At 43.5% G+C, this 23099-nt stretch overlaps 1 protein-coding gene across 1 annotated transcript in view; it reads right to left on the bottom strand.

The window, feature by feature from the left end:
• The window catches only part of LOC129836450 (netrin-1-like), a 99978-nt gene that overhangs the window by 22519 nt on the left and 54360 nt on the right, over nt 1–23099 (bottom strand). Inside the window, exons 3-5 of the mRNA XM_055902632.1 lie at nt 22790–22978; nt 7917–8066; nt 3693–3746 (exon numbers count right to left, since the gene is read on the bottom strand). Coding sequence (XP_055758607.1) covers nt 3693–3746; nt 7917–8066; nt 22790–22978 — 393 coding nt within the window. The remainder of the gene's footprint in view (nt 1–3692; nt 3747–7916; nt 8067–22789; nt 22979–23099) is intronic.

Here is a 23099-nt window from a genome sequence, read left to right as displayed (position 1 = left end):
TAAAATCTTTGACATTTTTGCATGTTATATATTTTTTCAGTATATATATGCTTCACTAACGACATAGGCACTCATTTGGGGGACTGGTGGTGAGGCCCTGATAAGAACAACCATATCTGTCACCAATCATGTATTGGATGAGATCCCATTTGTCCACGTACTAAGCCATCCAGTGGTTGGCTCAGTCCAGACCCAGTAATGTATGAAGCTATGCATCCTCTGGTTTGGAATCCTGGGTGGTCCCGCCCTCTGTCCGTCTACCCAGGAATCTGACGTGACCGATACAATCTGTCAGTCAAAGTGCCCCACCAATCTGCTTGATTTCAACATCTCCCATTTCTATAGAATGTTCATAGTATGTCGCCCCATTCAAGTTGTATGTACAGAAATTCCCCCAGGTGATTACGTTATATGGAGTTACGGGGTCAGTATCATTATACGTTTCCTCTATAATGATGTTTACATTGGTCCGATGACACAGTTTAACCAATAGGATTATAACGGGAGTTCTTTAGCTCTTATTCCGCACCTACACGTTAATGCTCACTCAAATGCAGAGAATCAGGGACGACAGAACTAGCGAGAACTATGGCGAATTATCAAGCGATGTTGAAAATCGAGAGTTCTTGACCAGCCAGGGATTCCCTTGCCTTTTGAAAACCTCTGTGGTTGCTCCCAGACTAGGGAGGGGATGTGTGTCTATTTGTCAATAACAGCTGGTGCGCAATGGCTAATATTAAGGTAGTCTTGAGGTATTGCTCGCTTGAGGTATGATAAGCTGTTAGACGACACTATCTACCAAGAGAGTTTTTCTACTACACCGGCTCTGATGCTCGTCGGATGTGGCGGGGCTTGCAAACTATTATAGACTACAAATGGAAACCCAGACATGAGCTGCCCAGTGACGCGAGACTACCAGACGGGCTAAATGCCTTTTATGCTCGCATCGAGGCAAGCAACACTGAAGCATGCATGAGAGCACCGGCTGTTCCGGACGACTGTGTGATCACACTCTCCGTAGCCGATGTGAGCAAGACCTTTAAAACAGATCAACAGATGGATTACGCGGATGTGTACTCTGAGCATGCGTGGACCAACTGGCAAGTGTCTTCACTGACATTTTCAACCTCTCCCTGACAGAGTCTGTAATACCTACATTTCAAGCAGACCACCATAGTCCCTGTGCCCAAGAAAGCGAAGGTAACCTGCCCAAATGACTACTGCCCCGTAGCACTCACGTCGGTAGCCATGAAATGCTTTGAAAGGCTGGTCATGGCGCACATCAACACCATCATCCCGGAAACCCTAGACCCACTCCAATTCGCATACCGCCCCAAGAGATCCACAGATGATGCAATCTCAATCGCACACACTGCTCTTTCCAACCTGGACAAAAATAACACCTATATCAGAATGCTGTTGACTACAGCTCAGTGTTCAACACCCTAGTGCCCACAAAACTCATCACTGAGCTAAGGACCCTGGGACTGAACACCTCCCTCTGCAACTGGATCCTGGACTTCCTGACGGGCCGCCCCCGGGTGGTAAGGGTAGGCAACAACACATCTGCCACAGTGACCCTTAATACAGGGAACCCTCAGAGGTGCGGGCCCCTCAGCGGTGCGTACCTCTCCCTCAACGTGAGCAAGACAATGGAGATGGTGGTGGACTACAGGAAAAGGAAGGCCGTACACGCTCCCATTTACATCGACGGGGCTGAAGTGGAGTGGGTCGAGAGTTTCAAGTTCTTTGGTGTCAACATTGCCAACAAACTATCATGGTTCAAACACACCCAGACAGTTGTGAAGAGGGCACGACAATGCCTTTTCCCCCTCAGGAGACTGAAAAGATGGGTCCCCAGATCCTTAAAAAGTTATACAGCTGCACCATCGAGAGCATCCTGACCAGTTGCATCACTGCCTGGTATGGCAACCGCTCGGCGTCCAACCATAAGGCGCTACAGAGGGTAGTCCGTATGGCCCAGTACATCACTGAGGCCAAGCTTCCTGCCTTCCAGGACCTATATACTAGGCGGTGTCAGAGGAAGGCCCAGAGGAAGGCCGGTGTCAGAGGAAGGCCCAAAAAATGGTCAAAGACTCCAGTCACCCATGTCATGTTCTCTCTGCTACCGCATGGCAAGCGGTACCAAAGCGCCTAGTCTAGGTCCAAAAGGCTCCTTAACAGTTTCTACCCCCAAGCCATAAGACTGCTGAACAATTAATAAAATGGCCACCCGGACTATTTGATTTTCATACTGCTGCTACTCGTTGTTTATTATCTATGAATAGTCACTTTACCCGTACCTACATGTACAAGTTACCTCGACTAACCTGTACACCCGCACATTGACTTGGTACCGGTACTCCCTGTATATAGCCTTATTATTGTTTTTATTTTATTGTGTTACTTTACTTTATTTAGTCAATATTTTCTTAACTGTCTTTTCTTAAAACTGCATTGTTGGTTAAGGGCTTGTAATTAAGCATTTCACGGTAAGGTTGTTGTACACCCTACACCTGTTATATTGATTTGGTGATATTGCAACAACAAAAAAGCCTGAAACAGGGACAGAATAGAAGAGGAGTGATGGAAAGAGAAAACAAAGAGGAGGGGGGGGCTTTACTCTCCAACACCAGCAGTAACCTCACTTCCCTGTCAACCTGATCTGTCAGCAGAGACGTCCAACGGGAGGTCTGAGAACAGCTGCCAGGCGTTCTCGCACGCTACAATTCCTCTCTCTGTCTGGGAGAGGAACACCGCTATGACCACACCTTTCCACAAGCCGGGGGCAAAGGAGAAGTGTGTGGCCTGTGTTGCCCTCTGACAGGTTCTTGTAGTGACAAATCTTCATTGCCATCTTTGTTCATTTGTAATGCAGTTCTTAGCATTCTTCCCTGAATAGTTTATATCTCATACCATGTCTCTAGCTTCATTTTCAAGTTTAACAGGTGTTTATATAACAGTTCCATCAATTTCCATTTAATCTCTCCATGTTACTTAATAGGATTTAACTAAGGAAGTAGTCCATTAAATGATATATACACAGTACTGCTGTGTTTTGTCAGTAGCTGGTGGGAGAGTGATGCACGCTGTATAATTTGGAAGAAATCCCCTCTGAACAAGCTACTGTATCATCTCTCCTGAATTTGAGAAAGAGCGCGCTTCCCTGATTAGCACCAGAGCCCCAAATTCCTCTCTTTTCCTCTTAGAGAGACAAAATCAACAGATCAACAATATCAAGACCCAGAGCGTTGCCGTGCCAACACCCCACTGCGTTCCAGTTACACAGTTAATTGGATGAAGAGTGTAAGATTAAAGGAGCTACATCCCAAGGCAACGGCTAATTGATTTAATATTTATTAACTTCTAACGAGGGGAGTGAGGGGGAAGGCAACGGGGATCCAATTTAAACTGTACTCGCTCTAACATTTCACGTGAAGGAAATGTTTAGTTAGAAGGGGTGGGGATAGAAGAGAGGGACAGCGGTTCTTTCTGTTTACTGTTCAGCCTAAATACACACTGTAAACCAAATCCTAGCTAAAGGCATTATGGGTATCCACAGGTGTAGCAAGTGGAATTTAAACAGTTTGATATCAACAAATGTTCTGATAATCCCATTTTGCAGAGGAATTAGGATCACACAAGCAGTATAGTGAGAGATACGGACTGAAACTGAGACTGGAGCCACTCACCTGCTGGCTCCTCTGTACTGCTGGCTGTGGTTGTCGGGGGAACAACGGGAATCTCTGTTTCCAGGTAAAAACACCGCACAAACACAGACAAAAGTTAGCTTCATTATGTTTTCATGCATTTGACATAGAATTAAAGACAACCGTTATTTTGATGAAAGAGTTATGTAATACATGACAAGAGTATACAATACAATAAGAGTGTTCATTTTCCAGCAGACAAGCTTTAGTATTAGTGTACAACCTACAGTTTTTCAGTAGATGTAGACGTGCTGTGTGGGGTAACTGTACGAAGGGATGGTTACTAGTTAGGTTTCGCCTGTAGAGATTTACTCTCTCAGCTGTACAGCATCCATATTAGGAAGTCTGAGAACGGAGGACTTCCTAATATGAATGCCATACAGGTGGAGCTACCTGGCAGATCAGATCAAAGGGGAACAGCGAGATTAAATCTTAAGATCTGGAGGGGCGATATCTGTAATGTCTCTCCCCTCACGCCTCTATTCGCCCCCACGGCGAGGTATCTGTGGTTTTACATCCAAGACTTCATTCTCTCAGCTCTCCTTCACTCTCTCGTGTAGGCTATTTACAGAGGCAGGAAGTTGACATTGAATGAAGCCATGCATGAAAAGAACTCCTCTTATCTCCAAAGGAGCAGGATGGTAACATTAGATAACAGTAGATATAAAACATAATGCATTTTGTTACACTGGCGGCAAAAGGGGGATAAAACCGCCGAAACAGGTGTGTAAGCAGCGAGGGGAAGCAAGGACAGAGAAGCACATATACAGTTGAATGATAACACAGAGATAAAAGGAACGGGTGGCAAGATAGATAAGATACACAGGAAAGGAAAAGAGTACAATAGCAGTGAATTGGCGGTCATGCATACAGTGCCTTGCAAAAGTATTCACCCCCCTTGGCGTTTTCCTATTTTGTTGCATTACAACCTGTAATTTAAATGTATTTTTATTTGGATTTCATGTAATACACATACACAAAATAGTCCAAATTTGTGAAGTGAAATGATAAAAATTACTTGTTTATAAAAAATTTAATAATAAAAAACGTAAAAGTGGTGCGTGCGTATGTATGTATTCACCCCCTTTGCTATGAAGCCTCTTAATAAGATCTGATGCAACCAATTACCTTCAGAAGTCACATAATTAATTAAATAAAGTCCACCTGTGTGCAATCTAAGTGTCACATGATCTGTCACATGATCTCAGTATATATACACCTGTTGTGAAAGCCCCCAGAGTCTGCAACACCAATTAGCAAGGGGCACCACCAAGCAAGCGGCACCATGAAGACCAAGGAGCTCTCCAAACAGGTCAGGGACAAAGTTGTGGAGAAGTACAGATCAGGGTTGGGTTATAAGAAAATATCAGAAACTTTAAACATCCCACAGAGCACCATTAAATCCATTATTAAAAAATGGGAAGAATATGGCACCACAACAAACCTGCCAAGAGAGGGCCATCCACCAAAACTCACAGACCAGGCAAGGAGGGCATTAATCAGAGAGGCAACAAAGAGACCAAAGATAACCCTGAAGGAGCTGCAAAGCTCCACAGTGGAGATTGGAGTATCTGTCCACAGAACCACTTTATGCCGTACATGCCACAGAGCTGGGCTTTACAGAAGAGTGGCCAGAAAAAAAGCCATTGCTTAAAGAAAAAAATAAGCAAACACGTTTGGTGTTCCCCAAAAGGCATGTGGGAGACTCCCCAAACATATGGATGAAAGTCTTCTGGTCAGATGAGACTCAAATTTAGCTTTTTGGCCATCAAGGAAAACGCTATTCCATCACCCCGAGAACGCCATCCCCACGGTGAAGCATGGTGGTGGCAGCATCATGCTTTCCGGATTTTTTTCATCGGCAGGGACTGGGAAACTGGTCAGAATTGAAGGAATGATGGATGGCACTAAATACAGGGAAATTCTTGATGGAAACCTGTTTGTCTTCCAGAGATTTGAGACTGGGATGGAAGTTCACCTTCCAGCAGGACAATGACCTTACTAAAGCAACATTCGAGTGGTTTAAGGGGAAACATTTAAATGTCTTGGAATGGCCTAGTCAAAGCCCAGACCTCAATCCAATTGAGAATCTATGGTTTGACTTAAAGATTGCTGTACACCAGCAGGAACTCATCCAACTTGAAGGCGCTGGAGCAGTTTTGCCTTGAAGAATGGGCAAAAATCCCAGTGGCTAGATGTGCCAAGCTTATAGAGACATATCCCAAGAGACTTGCAGCTGTAATTTCTACTAAAGGTGGCTCTACTAAGTATTGACTTTGGGGGGGGTGAACAGTTATGCACGCTCAAGTTTTTAGTTTTTTGTCTCATTTCTTGTTTGTTTCACAATAAAAAATATTTTGCATCTTCAAGGTGGTAGGCATGTTGTGTCAATCAAATGATACAAACCCCCCCAAAAATGTATTTTAATTTCAGGTTGTAAGGCAACAAAATAGGAAAAATGCCAAAAGGGGTGAATAATTTTGCACGCCACTGTAGATGAAGATTCTGTGTGGTAAAGGAAGAAAGAATCAAGTCTTTTGCTCAACGCCTCTGATTTGATTAGGACCTATCCCAATCATGTAGTATAGTCTAGTACTGTATACTGTATATAAACATTATGAATCTAAAAGTGTACTAATCATAGCGGCGGCAAGGAACCTAGTGGTTAAGAGTTTTGGGCCAGTAACCAAAAGGTTGCTGCCGTACTGCCTTTGAGCAAGGCATTTAACCCCCAACAACAACTGCTCCCCGGGCACCGATGACGTGGACGTCGATTAAGGCAGCCCCCCTGTGCCTCTTTGATTCAGAGGGGTTGGGTTAAATGCGGAAGACACATTTCGGTTGAATGCATTCAGTTGTGCAACTGATTAGGTATCCCTTTTTCCTTAATTGTTTAATTTATACAGGCCTAATTTGTTTTTTTCTCATTAAGAATGTAAGCATTTGTCTTGTGACAAGAAAAATAATTGCTGCCAGAGGCCATGTGGTTTTTACTCTCTACTGATTACTCTGTGTCACTGCTAATCGACCTGCCAAGCCCTGATAGCCGATCAGGATTCAGCCACGTGTGCCAGATCACATAATAATAATGAGCCTGTTTCTCATAATCGACTCGTATGGTCTGATTTACGACCCTCTACATTGGAAAGTATATGAAGTCAGAGATATGACATTTTATCCCTCCCTGTTAAAACTGAAATTGGCAGGAGGTTTTAGTATCGCTAAATGTTAATGGGAAGGGCTTTAAAAAAGATTATTTAGCAATTATTGAAGAAACTAAATATTTGTGTTGATCCCATCTGATCGCTGGGACCTCAGCTTCTCCGAGTTTCACACCTCCGCTGAGTGGCGCGACTTTCCCAGGAAAATCAAAGATATCCGATTCCAATGGAGTTTATAGGTTTAATTATCCACTTGGCTTGGACATTGGCCAAAAAATATCCCTTCGGAAGAATTCATTTCATAATAGCTTTTATTTTACCTCTGAATCATAATTTTATTGACCAAAATCAGCAATTAAAATGTATTGTTTGGGAGTCTGAAAACAAATGCCAAATAATTAAGCTAAAGTGGCAGCCATTTTATTTTTGTTTTGAGATGCTGATTGCCCTTGGTCATTTGCCCTTTTCCCTGTTCAGCCAATGAGGGACACTGGTGGATCCTAAAGTTGGTGTTCGTTAACTAGGCTCTGGACCTGGACTTGGCACTGTTGGATTTATGGGGACTGTCAACATGGAGAGGTTGAGGCTTCACAGAGGATTCTGGGGGATGATTTGATTATTTTAACTTTCAGATTTACCGGTTGGTCAGAACACTGTGACTAAATGCTTGTCTGAGGAAACCAATGGAAGAGAGAAAGAAGAAGAGTAGGATTCTGTGCCATGTAGTGTGTGTTTGTCAGGCCAGGACAGAGTGGGTGGGTGGGTGGAGGGAGGGAGGGAGGGAGGGAGGGAGGGAGGGAGGGAGGGAGGGAGGGAGGGAGGGAGGGTGGGAGGGTGGGAGGGTGGGTGGGTGGGTGGGTGTAGTTGGTTGTTAGTTGAGTGAGTTTGTTCCTTTTTGTAAGTTTCTTTGTGGAGGTGTGTATGAAAGTTTTAAGCATAGAGATGGAATGGGCAAAAGTCATATCTCGATCAAAGGTTTTAATATGGGTGGCTGGTGGCTGGTGAGGCAAGTTCAGGCAACTAGGAAAGGCTGGGTTCCACGTACTTATGCAGGGGGCAATGGGCGAGCGGCTCTGCTGGTAGCCTTTAGCGCAGCGGTTGCACGTGATACCAGTCACGCCGTCTTTACAGGGACATTGACCCGTGGTTTGGTTACAGGTTTTGCCAGCAGCACCCACGGGATGGCAATCACATGCTGTGAGGAACAGAAGAGAAGAGGTAAGAGAACACATGTTTGGCGTGGGTGGGGACACAAAAACACGTAACACCCATATACAGAGAGAGTACAGATACAGATACAGTACAAAACAACAACAATAACAGCAGTGGCGGTGGCAACAACAGGGTTGGAAACGTGAGCGTCGAGGACAGAAGGGGGCAGTGAAGCTTGTGAGGCTTGCTGCAGGAAGAGTGACAGGACTTACTTGGGTCCACAACACGACAAGCTTGACTTGCAGTGCCATTGCTGCAAGAACCCACGAACAGCAGACACTCAGCATATTCAAACTGGCATACAGCACTAGTTGACATTGACTGCTGGGAATCGTTAGCTCTTTCCAAGCTGCTATCATGGTAGCATGATCATGACAGTAGGATTGTCCGGGATCAAAATGTTTTGTCTTCTTTCTATAATATGTGTGTGCGTGTGTGTGAAAGACGGAGAATGGAGCAGGCGACTGTGTTTACTAGATGATTAAATAGGAGTGGTAATCCTGATTGGCTGTTTTTTATTAATCAGAGGTTTGAGTCTGGAACCAAAATGGCTGTCAGATTTCCTCTCTGCCTGGGGAGTCTATCTAAGACATATGCTTCAAGAATGCAGCATTTTTTCCTGCACTAGGCTAACCCCAACCCCCTGTCTTTATTTTCAACTAAACCCACAGTTGGTGTATCTTACCAACTAAACTCACTATATCAAGTTTGGTAAAGTGCTGAATAACAGGTAAACTATTATAATAAATCATGTTAAACTATTGACAAAGTTTTTCCTTGTGTTTGTTTGTACTGTTCATATCCAGGCATGGCGTGGTTACCATAACAATATGTCACACATGACGCAAATCCTATATTCTAATCAACACCAGAACTTCTCTAACAATCTGTCCTCTAGTCAGCAAGCCCTGAAGCTCCATGAGACGTTGTTGCCAGGGTAACAGAACTATGTGACTTGGGTCTGGTTGTGTGCGTCCCATTGGCTGTGTTCCGTGTTGAATGTTTACAGTTTGTCCTATAGAACAACCAATGATGTCGGGTTTCAGCGAATTACTGGTTTTCAACCAATGATGTCGGGTTTCAGAAAATGACTTTGGGTTTCAGCCAGTGATGTTGGGTTTTAGCCTGCGGGCGTGTTGTCCTTGAGAATGACCCCTCCCTATATCTCTCTAGTGTCACTTGTCACTATGAGAATCATCAAAGGTCTCAGTTTGAGCTATGCAATTTGAGGTTTTGTGGGTATAAGCGGTTACACTGGTGTTACAGACCACAATGTGCATTCTCATTCCCCATGGTGGGAATGTTACAGATGAAGTCGGAAGTTTACATACACCTTAGCCAAATATATTTGAACTCAGTTCTTCACAATTCTTGACATATAATCCTTGAAAAATTCCCTATCTTAGGTCAGTTAGGATCACCACTTTATTTTAAGAATGTGAAATGTCAGAATAATAGTAGAGATAATGATTTATTTCAGCTTTTATTTCTTTCATCACATTCCCAGTGGGTCAGAAGTTTACATACACTCAATTAGTATTTGGTAGCATTACCTTTAAATTGTTTAACTTGGGTCAAACGTTTCAGGTAGTCTTCCACAAGCTTCCCACAATAAGTTGGGTGAATTTTGGCCCATTCCTCCTGAAAGAGTTGGTGTAACTGAGTCAGGTTTGTAGGCATCCTTGCTCGCACATGCTTTTTCAGTTCTGCCCACAAATGTTCTATAGGATTGAGGTCAGGGCTTTGTGATGGCCACTCCAATACCTTGACTTTGTTGTCCTTAAACCATTTTGCCACAATTTTGGAAGTATGCTTGGGGTCCTTGTCCATTTGGAAGACCCATTTGCGACCAAGCTTTAACTTCCTGACTGATGTCTTGAGATGTTGCTTCAATATATGAACATAATTTTCCATCCTCATGATGCCATCTATTTTGTGAAGTGCAACAGAAACTACTGCAGCAAAGCACCCCCACAACATGATGCTGCCACCCCCGGGCTTCACGGTTGGGATGTGGTTCTTTGGCTTGCAAGCCTCCCCCTTTTTCCTCCAAACATAATGATGGTTATTATGGCCAAACAGTTCTATTTTGTTTCATCAGACCAGAGGACATTTCTCTAAAAAGTACGATCTTTGTCCCCATGTGCAGTTGCAAACCGTAGTCTGGCTTTTTTATGGCGGTTTTGGAGCAGTGGCTTCTTCCTTGCTGAACGGCCTTTCAGGTTATATCGATACAGGACTCGTTTTACTGTGGATATAGATACTTTTGTACCTGTTTCCTCCAGCATCTTCACAGGGTCCTTTGCTGCTGTTCTGGGATTGATTTGCACTTATCGCACCAAAGTACGTTCATCTCTAGGAAACAGAGCGCTTCTCCTTCCTGAGCGGTATGACGGCTGCGTGGTTCCATGGTGTTTATATTTGCGTACTATTGTTTGTACAGATGAATGTGGTACTTTCAGGCATTTGTAAATTGCTCCCATATATGAAACAGACTTGTGGAGGTCTACAGTTTTTCTTCTGAGGACTTGGCTGATTTCTCTTGATTTTCCCATGATGTCAAGCAAAGAGGCACTGAGTTTGAAGGTAGGCCTTCAAATATATCCACAGGTACACCTCCAATTGACTCAAATGATGTCAATTAGCCTATCAGAAGCTTCTAAAGCCATGACATCATTTTCTGGAATTTTCCAAGCTGTTTAAAGGCACAGTCAACTTAGTGTATGTAAACTTCTGACCCACTGGAATTGTGATACAATGAATTATAAGTGAAATAATCTGTCTGTAAACAATTGTTGGAAAAATGACTTGTGTCATGCACAAAGTAGATGTCCTAACCGACTTGCCAAAACTATAGTTTGTTAACAAGAAATTTGTGGAGTGGTTGAAAAACGAGTTTTAATGACTCCAACCTAAGTGTATGTAAACTTCCGACTTCAACTGTATGTGAATGTTACTTAGCCTCTGCTTTTAACTGGGACTCTACTAAATGACTAGATCTTATGACCAGAGAATGTTGAGATTCAGTACAAGATTTTCTGAGAAGATTTTGTATTTTGGTTGATTCATACAGTCTATGAGCCAGTCTCCCTCTCTATATCTCTCTTCCCCTCCCCTGTCTCGCTCTCTCTCTCTCTTTCCCTGCTCTCTCTCTCTCTCGCTCCCTCTCCCTTTCTATCTCTCTCTTCCCCTCTTCTCTCTCTTTCCCTCCCCTCTCTCGCACTCTCTCTCTTCCCCTCCTCCCTCTCTTTCTCGCTCCGCTTCCTCCCTCTCTCTCTCCTCTTCCTCCCTCTCTCTCTCTCTGCTTCCTCCCGCTCTCTCTCTCTCTCGGCTTCCTCCCTCTCTCTCTCTCTCTCTCTCTCTGCTTCCTCCCGCTCTCTCTCTCTCTCTTTGTCTGTATTATGTGAGTTGGTAGCTGTTGCTGCTAAACTTGCTGAGAATCATCAAAGGTCTCAGTTTGAGCTATGCAATTTGAGGTTTTGTGGGTATAAGCGGTTACACTGCTGTTACAGACCACAATGTGCATTCTCATTCCCCATGGTGGGAATGTTACAGATGAAGTCGGAAGTTTACATACACCTTAGCCAAATACATTTAAACTCAGTTCTTCACAATTCCTGACATATAATCCTTGTAAAAATTCCATGTCTTAGGTCAGTTAGGATCATCACTTTATTTTAAGAATGTGAAATGTCAGAATAATTGTAGAGATAATGATTTATCAGTTTTATTGAGATTCAGTACAAGATTTTATGAGAAGAGTTTGTATTTTGGTTGATTCATACAGTCTATGAGCCAGTCTCTCTCTCTATCTCTCTTCCCCTCACCTCTCTCGCTCTCTCTCTCTCTCTTTCTTCCCCTCCTCTCTCTCTCTCTTCCCCTCCCCTCTATCGCTCACTCCCCTTCCTCCCTCTCGCTCTCTCTCCGCTTTCTCTCTCTCTCTCCGCCCCTTCCTCCCTCTCTCTCTCCCCCCTTCCTCCCTCTCTCTCTCTCCCCTTCCTCCCTCTTTCTCTCTCCGCTTCCTCCCTCTATCTCTCTCTTCCCCTCCCCTCTCTCTCTCTCTCTCTCTCTATCTCTCTTCCCCTCCCCTCCTCTCTCTCTCTTCCCCTCCTCTCTCTCGATCTCTCTCTCTCTCTGCTTCCTCCCTCCCTCCCTCTCTCTCTCTCTCTCTCTCTCTCTCTCTTTGTCTGTATTATGTGAGTCAGTAGCTGTTGCTACTAAACTCGCTTATCTTAATCAGACAACGGAGTGGGAATCCGTAGCCCTCTCCCCTCAGTTATCAGGTCGGTGGGCTTTAAAGCGAGTGTAACGATTACCACTTTATCAGGCCAATCTGTCACCAGGTTTCATTGCCTCATTTTGTCTGGGAGAGGAGGGGAGTGTTGGAGGCTAGAAAACAGAGAGAGAAAAAAAGGGGGTGGGGGGCTTACACACAATCTATAAACAAGTGTAGAGGCCAATCGGGCACGTCTTCAGGCACGTAAATTTAAGAGCCTGTCAGTGGGGCGGAGGGGTGTGGGGTAGGGGGAGGGCAAAGTGCGGCCCTCTTCAGAGCTTCTGAGAGCTAGCTGTTTTTAAGAGCGTCTGCCCCACTAACCACAGCTTAAGCCTGCCAGTAAATCAAGTTGCTCCGCACATGGTCTGCAGGTGGGCTGCTCTTTTTCGCTTGTTCTCTCGTTTTCTCTCTCCCTGGGTGTCTCTTTCATTCCCAGACTCTCTCGTTCTTTCGCTCTCTCTCTCAATTTCAATTCAATTCAAAGGGCTTTATTGGCATGGGAAACACATGTTTACATTTCCAAAGCAAGTGAAATAGATAATAAACAAAAGTGAAATAAACAACATAAAATCAACAGTAAGCATTACACTCACAAAAGTTCCAAAGGAATAGAGACATTTCAAACGTCATATTATGGCTGTATACAGTGTTGTAACGATGTGCAAATAGTAAAAGTACAAAAGGGAAAATAAATAAATATGGGTTGTATTTACAATGGTGTTTCTCTCTCTCTTCCCAGGGCACCCATGCCCTGTCTGACTGCCACAGCCTGCTGGGGACCCACCTGGGGAGAGTTTAAGCTTCAAGTGGGTGTCCACTTAGCACTTAAGTAGCTACGCTATCCTGCTATCCTTCCTCACAGCTACTCCAGATAGCTGGGCAAGATAGGGACACTAGCTAGCGAAAAAGGCTAACTCCTTCCATCCCCCAGTCCTCATTCGCACACACTTGTAGAGGGCAGAGAAAGGGCTAATGAGCCCCTCATGATGAGCTAGTTACAGGGGCTAGCTAGGCTAGCGAAAGGCTAGCTCCTTCCAACCTCTTTGACACACACTTGAAGTGGGGAGAGAAAGTGCTTCTCTTGGTCCTCAAGATGAGCTAGTTAAAGGAGCAGTCTGGGAGAGAATAGGCCTTTTTTTATATGAGCCTGGGGAACAGAGGCTTTTTATAACCCATTGTTAAAGTACTAAGCCGGTTGAGGAGCTCTGAAGGTTGAGGGGCTTGGTCCTGTATATAAATGTTTCGTTCCTCTATATGAAGACCTTGGAGAGGCTCAGATGGAGTTAGGATTGAGTTCCCTACTAGTGTAACACACACACACAAACTTTGAGGAGGGAGATGCACATAAAAGAGTGAAAAATGTTCTTGGTTAACGGGGAGGGTGATGGAAGGCATTTCAAAGGAGCTCTCTCTTCACAGGAGACGATCATTGCTCAATGTGAGAATTTTTTAACTCTGCCAATCGTTTACCATAAAGCCCGCGTTTGAAGTTTGAACTGTAATGCTCCCCCCCAGTTTGGGTTTGTGCGTTCGGTGCCTATAAGAATAATTTGTTGGCTGTTGGATAAGGCCCAACCCGAGCCATGTCTGTGTTCTATTATAATTAGGTTTCTACTGGTCCGCAAAAAATGTGTGGAGAGGAGAGATGAAATAATGTTACATGACTCGGGCCTTTTTTCAATGACATGTTCATCTGATACAGGGAATGTCTATCTAACTTTGGGTTTTCATAAGTTTTGGTATTTTATTGATTAAAGTAATTGTAAACCTTAGGTATGTCACACTTTTGGCCAAGGCAAGAGCCTATATGGGCATACAGACAATATTATTCCTATATAGTTGCCATTTTACATGCAACACGATACATGTAAGTCAATATAATTGACAACAGCAACAAAAAGATGACTTTCTTTTTCATTTCCGGAGAAGTTATGAAAAACATGATTTAAAAAAAATCCCTAACATAATGTTATTTATGGTTAATAAAGTTCTACAGTGCAAAAGACATATGGAGAGGAGAACGTAATGGCTTCTATGTGTTATTCTAACTGAAACTGAGAGTTTCCTTTGACAAAGACACATTTTTGTTCTGTTTGTAAAACTTGTTCCTTATGGTTCAGCTCAGTGAAGTGATTACACACTGGCTGGTGTTACTGTGCGAATTACGATGAAAGTAATGGCACTAATATGGTACCCTGCTGCAGTAAGCTTGGTATTTCTCTCAATAGAATAGCTTTCCAGACACTCCTTTCCTCGTCAGATTTTGAAAACATCATAACCAAAGATCCAAGGCTGATGTCAATGATTTAGTTTCATTACCGTTATCACAGCATCTACATATTACTTGGCCACAAACCTCCTAAAAGGGGTGCCATGGCAGCCAGCGTATCAAACTCTTTATCAACTCAACTAATATTTGCGGTGCTGAGTTTGTTAGATTCGTGACCAGACCACCCAGAGAGCTTCTACCTTGTTGCCCACCTTGGCTATCATACCATGTTAATTAACCATCTATACGACATGGGATTTAGGCCCAACCACCTGTGTGGTATCAACAATAGGTTCCCTATCCAATAAACTCTAAGCATGGTGGGCCTTGGGCCACGCCCGGAAACTGTGCCAAAATGTGATATTACTTTAGCTCTACCAACAAAGGTGTTAGAGAAACGAACAAGATGCACCTTTCATAAGTAGTCACTTAGGGCCCAGGCCCTCAATCGAAATGCATTCTGTGTTTACGCTCTAGTCAATGAGGGGTGAAGCCATAAATCTAGGCTCTGGGCACTGTTCTTTCTGGGCCAAAATGGCCGGTTGCTCTCAGTTTACCTTCGCAATGGTCTCACATGGGAGTCATTTGAAGTGATCGAGTTTCTCATATAAAAGCAAGACTCTGTACTCTTCTACCCTCTTGTATTGCTAAAGGGCTTATTCTGTCCAAGAGCGACCCAGCAAAGGTTCCCGTTGAACAATAAATAACTGAGGGCCTTAATTGCTGTCACTTTAGTGTAGCTGCATGGTGTGTATTTATGTCACTGGAGGAGCGAACAGAAATTAGTTACGCGGTTTTAGTTTTCATTGAATTATCTTGAGTTATGATATGCCGGACTGTAAATAATTTTACAAGCTAAGCACTAAGCACAGGATGGTTCATAGGAGTTGATATATAATAGGTAAAGCAGTGTATGTGTTAACTTCATTAAGACAGAGAGCGAGAGGGGGGGGGAATGGTTAATATTGAGAGAGAGAGAGAGAGGTGGTTACTATGGAGAGAGAGCGAGAGAGAGGTGGTTAATATGAGGGAGGGAGGGAGGGAGGGAGGGTAACAGACTCATATCTTCACTCATTGCCAGCAAAGTTCCAAATATAGTTCTGTGCAAATGTTTTACCTGGCAAGCGGACAGGATCATACGTCATATCATTTGTCACCTTAACGTAATTACCAATAATTCTTGTTTTGATGTAATCGAACACCGCAGCCTAACTCGGACAATGTTTGCTTATAATTACATTAGGGCTTTCACTCTGGCTAGTTTCAGAAATTAAACTGAACAAAACTGCTTAGGTAAGCTGAGGATTTTATAAATGATGATGGAATCTGTTTATGCGTTCGTTTTGGTGTGAGGCATCAGTGAGTTTGAAGGAGTTACGACAAATTAACAGAGGAACATAGGAAGTGTCTCTTGCATATGAGATGAGTTATTATTCCCTAGTAGTGTGGGGACCTTGTGTAATGACATGTTATTTACATGGTGGCATGCAAGGGTTTAGACCACAGGGATATGCTGTACTGCTGTTCTAAGACTGAGCTCACAGCCTATGGGAGTACAGTAACGGTGTCTGTGATTGGTGGATCTGGGTGTGCGTGGGTGTGCGTGGGTGTGCGTGGGTGTGCGTCGGTGTGCGTGTGTGTGTGTGTCACTGCTATTGGCCGCTGTTCATTCAGTGACACGGATAAATAACAAATAAACGTAATAATCTTAATCTGGGATCTTAATCTGTTTGTGGCAATGATGATCTAACTGACTAGGTGATTATGAAGGTTAAACACCTCTTAAGGATCCGCCCCTTTTTTTCAATTTCCACCTAAAATGACATACCCAAATCTGCCTGTAGCTCAGGAGCTGAAGCAAGGAAATGTATATTCTTGATACCATTTGAAAGGAAACACTTTGAAGATTGTGGAAATGTGAAATTAATGTAGGAGACTATAACACATTAGATCTGGTAAAAGATAATACAAAGAAAAAAACATGCGTTTTTGAAAGGTTACATGACTCAGTTGGGAGATGCAAGAGGCAATAATGTATTATTCCAGTCCAGGTGCAATTTAGATGTTGGCCACTAGATGACAGCAGTGTATGTGCAAAGGTTTAGACTGATCCAATGAACCATTACGTTTCTGTTCAAAATGTTGTATCAAGACTGCCCAAATGTGCCTAATTGGTTTATTAATAACTTTTCAAGTTCATAACTGTGCACTCTCCTCAAACAATAGCATGGTATTCTTTCACTGCAATAGCTACTGTAAATTGGACAGTGCAGTTAGATTAACAAGAATTTAAGCTTTCTGCCAATATCAGATATGTCTATGAAATGTTCTTGTAACTTACAACTTCATGCTAATCGCATTAGCCTACGTTAGCTCAACCGTCCCGTGGGGCACCCACCGATCCTGTAGAGGTTTAATTAAGCCTGCTAGCTAAAGGTTCAAATCAAAGTGTATTGGTCGCGTACACAGTTTAGCAGATGTTATAGCGTTGTGTAGCAAAATGCTTATGCTACTAGTTCCCACAAATGCAGTAAAAAGTTTTTTTAAATAATTACAACAAAAATCAAGAATGTCGGGTCGAATCCAATTAACAACCCAAATAGCACTGTAACAGTAATCAAAATGCTATCTATACATCCAGTGCATTCGGAAAGTATTCAGACCCCTTGACTTTTCCACATTTTGTTACATCTTATTCTAAATGGACTAAATTGTTTGTTTTCCTCATCAATCCACACACAATACCCCATAATGACGAAGCAGAAACTGATTTTAGAAATTTTTGCAACAGCCCCCCCTCCCAAAAAAATATCACATTTACATAAGTATTCAGACCCTTTACTCAGTACTTTGTTGAAGCACCTTTGGCAGCGATTACAGCATAGAGTCTTCTTGGGTAGCTTGGCACACCTATATTTGGGGAGTTTCTCTCATTCTTCTCTGCAGATCTTCTCAAGCTCTGTCAGGTTGGATGGGGACCGTTGCTACACAGCTATTTATTTTCAGGTCTCCAGAGATGTTCGATGGGGGTCAAATCCGGGCTCTGGCTGGGCCACTCAAGGACATTCAGAGGATTGTCCTGAAGCCACTCCTGCGTTGTCTTGGCTGTGTGCTTAGGGTCATTGTCCTGTTGGAAGGTGAACCTTTGCCCCAGTCTGAGGTCTTGAGCACTCTAGAGCAGATTTTCATCAAGGATCTCTCTGTACTTTGCTCTATTCATCTTTCCCTCAATCCTGACTAGTCTTCCAGTCCCTGCTGCTGAAAAACATCTCCACAGCATGATGCTGCCACCACCATGCTTCACCGTAAGGATTGTGCCAGGCATCCTCCAGACGTGATGCTTGGTATTGAGGCCAAAGAGTTCAATCTTGGTTTCATCAGACCAGAGAATCTTGTTTCTCATGGTCTGAGAGTCCTTTAGGTGCATTTTGGCAAACTCCAAGCGGGCTGTTATGTGCCTTTTACTGAGGAATAGCTTCCGTCTGGCCACTCTACCATAATGGCCTGATTGGTGGAGTGCTGCAGAGATGTTTGACCTTCTGGAAGGTTCTCCAATTTCCACAGAGGAACTCTGGTGCTCTGTAATGACCATCGGGCTCAGTTTGGCCGTGCTGCCAGCTCTAGGAAGAGTCTTGGTGGTCCCAAACTTCTTCCATTTAAGAATGATGGAGGCCACTGTGTTCTTGGGGACCTTCAATGCTGAAGAAATGTTTTGGTACCCTTCCACAGATCTGTGCCTCGACACAATCCTGTCTCAGAGCTCTACGAACAATTCCTTCGACCTCGTGGCTTGGTTTTTGCTCTGACATGCACTGTCAACTGTGAGACCTTATATAGACAGGTGTGTGCCTTTCCAAATCATGTCCAATCAATTCAATTGACCACAGGTGGACACCAATCAAGTTGTAGCAACATCTCCAGGCTGATCAATAGGCTCCCGAGTGACACAGCGGTCTAAGGCACTGCATCTCAGTGCAAGAGGTGTCACTACAGACACCCTGGTTCGAATCCAGGCTGTATCACACTCGGCCGTGATTGGGAGTCCCATAGGGCGGTGCACAATATACCCAGCATCGTCCGGGTTTGGCAGGTGTAGGCCGTCATTGTAAATGAGAATTTGTTCTTAACTGACTTGCCTAGTTTTTAAAACAACTGGATGTACCTGAGCTCAATTTCGAATCTCATAGCAGAGTCTGAACACGTATGTAAATAAGGTATTTCTGTTTTTTTACTTTTAATACATTTGTCATTATGGGGTATTGTGTGTAGATTGATGAGGATTTTTTATTTGTTTAATCAATTTCAATTTTAGAGTAAGGCTGTAACGTAACAAAACGTGGGAAAAGGGAAGGGCTCAGAATCCTTTCCGAATGCACTGAATGTACACCGGAAAATGTACACAATATACTGTATACTAAGAATGATATGTACATGAGTAGATATATCAAAGTTAGCTATGTCAAGAATCCAGTATATAAGTAAATACATGTGTGGTGTGTATAAACAGTGTAACTAAATACAAAGTAGTAGAAATATCCGAATGAGCTGTGTCAGGAATACAGTATTTAAATACTCTGTGTGAAACGGGAAGTGTCCAGTGGTTCAATGTCTGAATGACATGGGACAGCAGCGTTGGATGTGTGTGTGTGTGTATGTGCATGTGTTTGTGAGTATGAGGTGTGTGTGTGTTTGATTGCTTGTGTTTTTGTGTGTGTGTGTGAGTGAGTGTGCATCACCTGGCAGACGGCTAGTGATGGCTGTTCAACAGTCTGATGGCCTGCTAATAGAAGCTGTTTTTTAGTCGCTCGGTCTTGGCACTGATGCGCCTCTACGTACTTACGTCCGGCTCGTACACATCACATCTAATGTCGATCTAGCGTTCGTCTGCCGATCGTTCAGCGTGCTCTATTTTATTTTTCACTCGGTACGCAAATTACGTGCAGAGGTGTTAAGTACTCTCGGCCAGCAAATGCTATCGGTGTGTCTGAGTGCTAAGGCTTGTAACCTTCTCGAGAACATAGGCAAGAAGCTTGACTCAATCCTCAGTTGATTCCAAAAATAAAAAAACATATTCAAAATCTAACACAGATGTAGACTCCATTCCTAGAATCTTCTAGAAATAAAAACTGGACCCATATCATATTCCACAACCTCCGTTAAAAACATCGCATATAAAGTAACAGGAGGGATGTGTACAGTTTGGCCGTCAAGATAGCAGCAGCAAAGAGGGAGAGAATCAAGCAGTTACGAGCATGAGACAAAAGGTTGAAGACCAGCCTGGAAAAAAAGAGAGAGAAAGAAAGACATGCAAAAGAAGACATTGAGATGATGGAGGAGGCACAGAGAGAGTTCTCAGTTTTCCATGTCGGTGGTGTTGGCAGTTGGTGCAGTCAAAGGAGTCGAGAGACGTTCAGAGCCCCACATGTCCCGGATGCACACATACAGTTCAGAATTAGGTGCCTAGAGGTCCACACTGATGCATTTTTCACAGCTTTTTGACAAGTTGTTATGATATAATATTTAAGGCATGAGTATAGTAAGTCTCCTGCCATTAAATAATGGACATAATATTGAAATTAATCATTTACAGTTAAACCTAACATTCTAAGACTGTTTTTAAAAAAACTAGGAAACTGGAACTACTTGCAAAATCTCAACAGAAATAAAGTTGGTTACTCTAGGCTCTGCAGTAGCTATAGACCCAAATACTCATTGTGCGTATTGAGGGTTTTGAGTGGCATTTCAACTTTGGCTTAACTAACTACTCAAAGCTGCAGTGAATCCATTAGCGAATTCCTGCTAGTTTGTTGACCCTAATTCAACTACGCCTGAGAAATCCTCCGTGGCCTCTGACACACACACACACACACACACACACACACACACACACACACACACACACACACACACACACACACACACACACACACACACACACACACACACACACACACACACACACACACACACACACACTCACATAAACACACACACACATCAACACACACACACACACACACACACACACACACACACACACACACACACACACACACACAGAGACACACACACACACTACCTCAGAAATCCTATGTTGCCTCTGACTCAGAACCAGAGGTCTTCATTAGCTCTCCAAGTAAAGCAAATCATATTTAATAAAAAGCCAGAATAAAAGGGTTCACCTGGGAGTATGATGGATTATTCATTTTGGTCCTTATTAAAATCTGCTACGGTTTTGAAAATCGGGGGTAAAAGACTAGCAGTAGTCTTTTGATAGTGGAGCTTCGCACACATATGGGGAGCACTGCGGCATAAATGTACATGTATTAATAAATATCATTGATGAATAAATGTAATTGAATTAAAATGTTAATTCAATGAAATGTGATCATTTCAATCAACACTGCGATAAAAATGCATCAGTAGACTTAAAGGTATCACAGGGAAACCCACCATGAGGGTGAGTTATGGTGCTGAAAGAATCAAGTCTTGTCCACGTGAAAACGGGATGGATGGGAGAACAATATGAGGTTATTCCATCTCCAACAATTAGACCGCCTCATTGAGATGGGGAGGGTATATGGTATGGGGGTTAATGAGACACAGCCTCTCGTGATGGATGTCTGTTTGCATTCCCCGATCGAAATTCCAAAGTGTTACTCTCAGCTGGGAACACGGCACGAATGGGATGGATGGGTGTTTGGGTTCCACGACTTTTGTTATTAGGACTTTTTTCACGCAGAAGAATGAATCATGTTGGATGTGGTGTTTGGATAAACCGGACTGTTTACTCTCAATCTCTCTCGTCCTGTCAAACTGACAGATCTTTTAGAAATGGGACTTTATAGCGAATTCATGTCTTCCAGTTATGTGAAAATATGACATTAAATAGACACAAGCAAATAATCACAAACTATACAAGAAACAGACACTTAATCCACATTCGTACTGTAGTGTCGATGTCAGGTGTGGATAAATGAGGAGAACAACAACAGTTGAAATACATTGACTTAGGCATCCCTCCTCCTGTGAATAGTGTCTATGGGTTGAGCTGCACAGATGCACTTTTTCTCAGACAGACAAGACAGCTTCTCTGTCAAACTGATTGATTAGTTTGTTTATTTACCTCCCCCATGAATAATGTGGGACAACATGGAGCTCTAACTGTCAGCCAGAGGCTAATATTTCCCTTTTATACGCCCTTGGAAGGAAGCGCTCTAAAGAGTGTGTTTGTGTGTGTATGTGTGTGTGTATGCGGGGCACGTTCACGGTGTCACCGGGCCTTGTTTGAACAGAGCTTTAGCTCCCTGTTATCTTTCCCTTCAGCTATAAGAGGTTTGAAAAGGTAATATTTCTTCTCCCTCTTTCTCTCTCTCTCTCTCTCCCTCTTTCTCTCTCTCTCTCTTTCTCTCTCTCTCTCTCTCTTCTTTCTTTTTACCCTCATCTCTCCCGAGGTGAAGGCCAAACATTTCAGGAAATCGTGACGTCCTTTACACCCCCCCCCCCCCCCCCTTCCCCCACTGCATGATGAACCCTGGTGAGCACACCTGTGTAGAAATGTGTTCTTGCCACCCCCCCCCCCCTCCCCCCATCCCAGAATTCCTCTCACTCATCTGACCTGCGCCTCGCCGGGAATCACTTCACACCTCTCCTGTTTGTTTTGCTTGCCCTGTCACCCCCCCCCCCCATCCCTCGCCCCAAATGAAGCCAAATAACTCTGTGTCAGTGAGGAGACCCCCCCCAAACCCCTACTACCTCATCACAGACTCCCGCTGGCCCATCTCCACTGACAGAGCTGGACGGGGGTAAGACGGACCAGGAATGTATGGATCACTGTGTTTATCAAATTCTCCTGATTCTGCTTTTACATAGGAGATGAGCGAGCTACATAACGTAGTGGTTATCTCTAGGTTGTCCTCTGACTTTGCAGTTAGTTATTCACCAGTCAACATGACTGGCTGGGTTATTAAATACATTTTTAAAAAATGCACAATATGCTGTTTTCATATGAGGAGATTTTCTAAATGTACTCTATTTATGACATGAAGTGTAACTTTGGATAACAGTTGTGTATCATAGAGCTACATGTCACTATAGCGACAAGAGAGCCCCATAAGTAACAGTCAAACCAGGACTGTAGCCCTCACCAGACCCCTCGTACCTTTGCAGGCTTTCCTGTGAGAGATGGTTTTGGACAGGTCTCTGTAGTAACCCTCCTTGCAGTAGTGACAGTGGCGTCCGGCCGTGTTGTGGCGACAGTTGAGACAGACTCCTCCGCTCTTCCTCCCAGACAGCTTGTACAGCTCCATGTTGAAACGGCATCGCCTGGCATGCAGGTTACAGTTACAGGCTGCGGAGACAGAACGGAAGGGAGATATTGCATTTTTAAACAACCTTTTATTGGCACATTTCAACTTATTTGCATAACGAATTCAATGCCAAATCCACATTTAATGCCCCCTCCCCCCCAA

Source organism: Salvelinus fontinalis, chromosome 3 (assembly GCF_029448725.1).
Source record: "Salvelinus fontinalis isolate EN_2023a chromosome 3, ASM2944872v1, whole genome shotgun sequence".
Classification (NCBI taxonomy): domain Eukaryota; kingdom Metazoa; phylum Chordata; class Actinopteri; order Salmoniformes; family Salmonidae; genus Salvelinus; species Salvelinus fontinalis.
The sequence above is the reverse complement of the archived record's forward strand: the minus strand, read 5'-3'. Positions and strand labels throughout refer to the sequence as shown.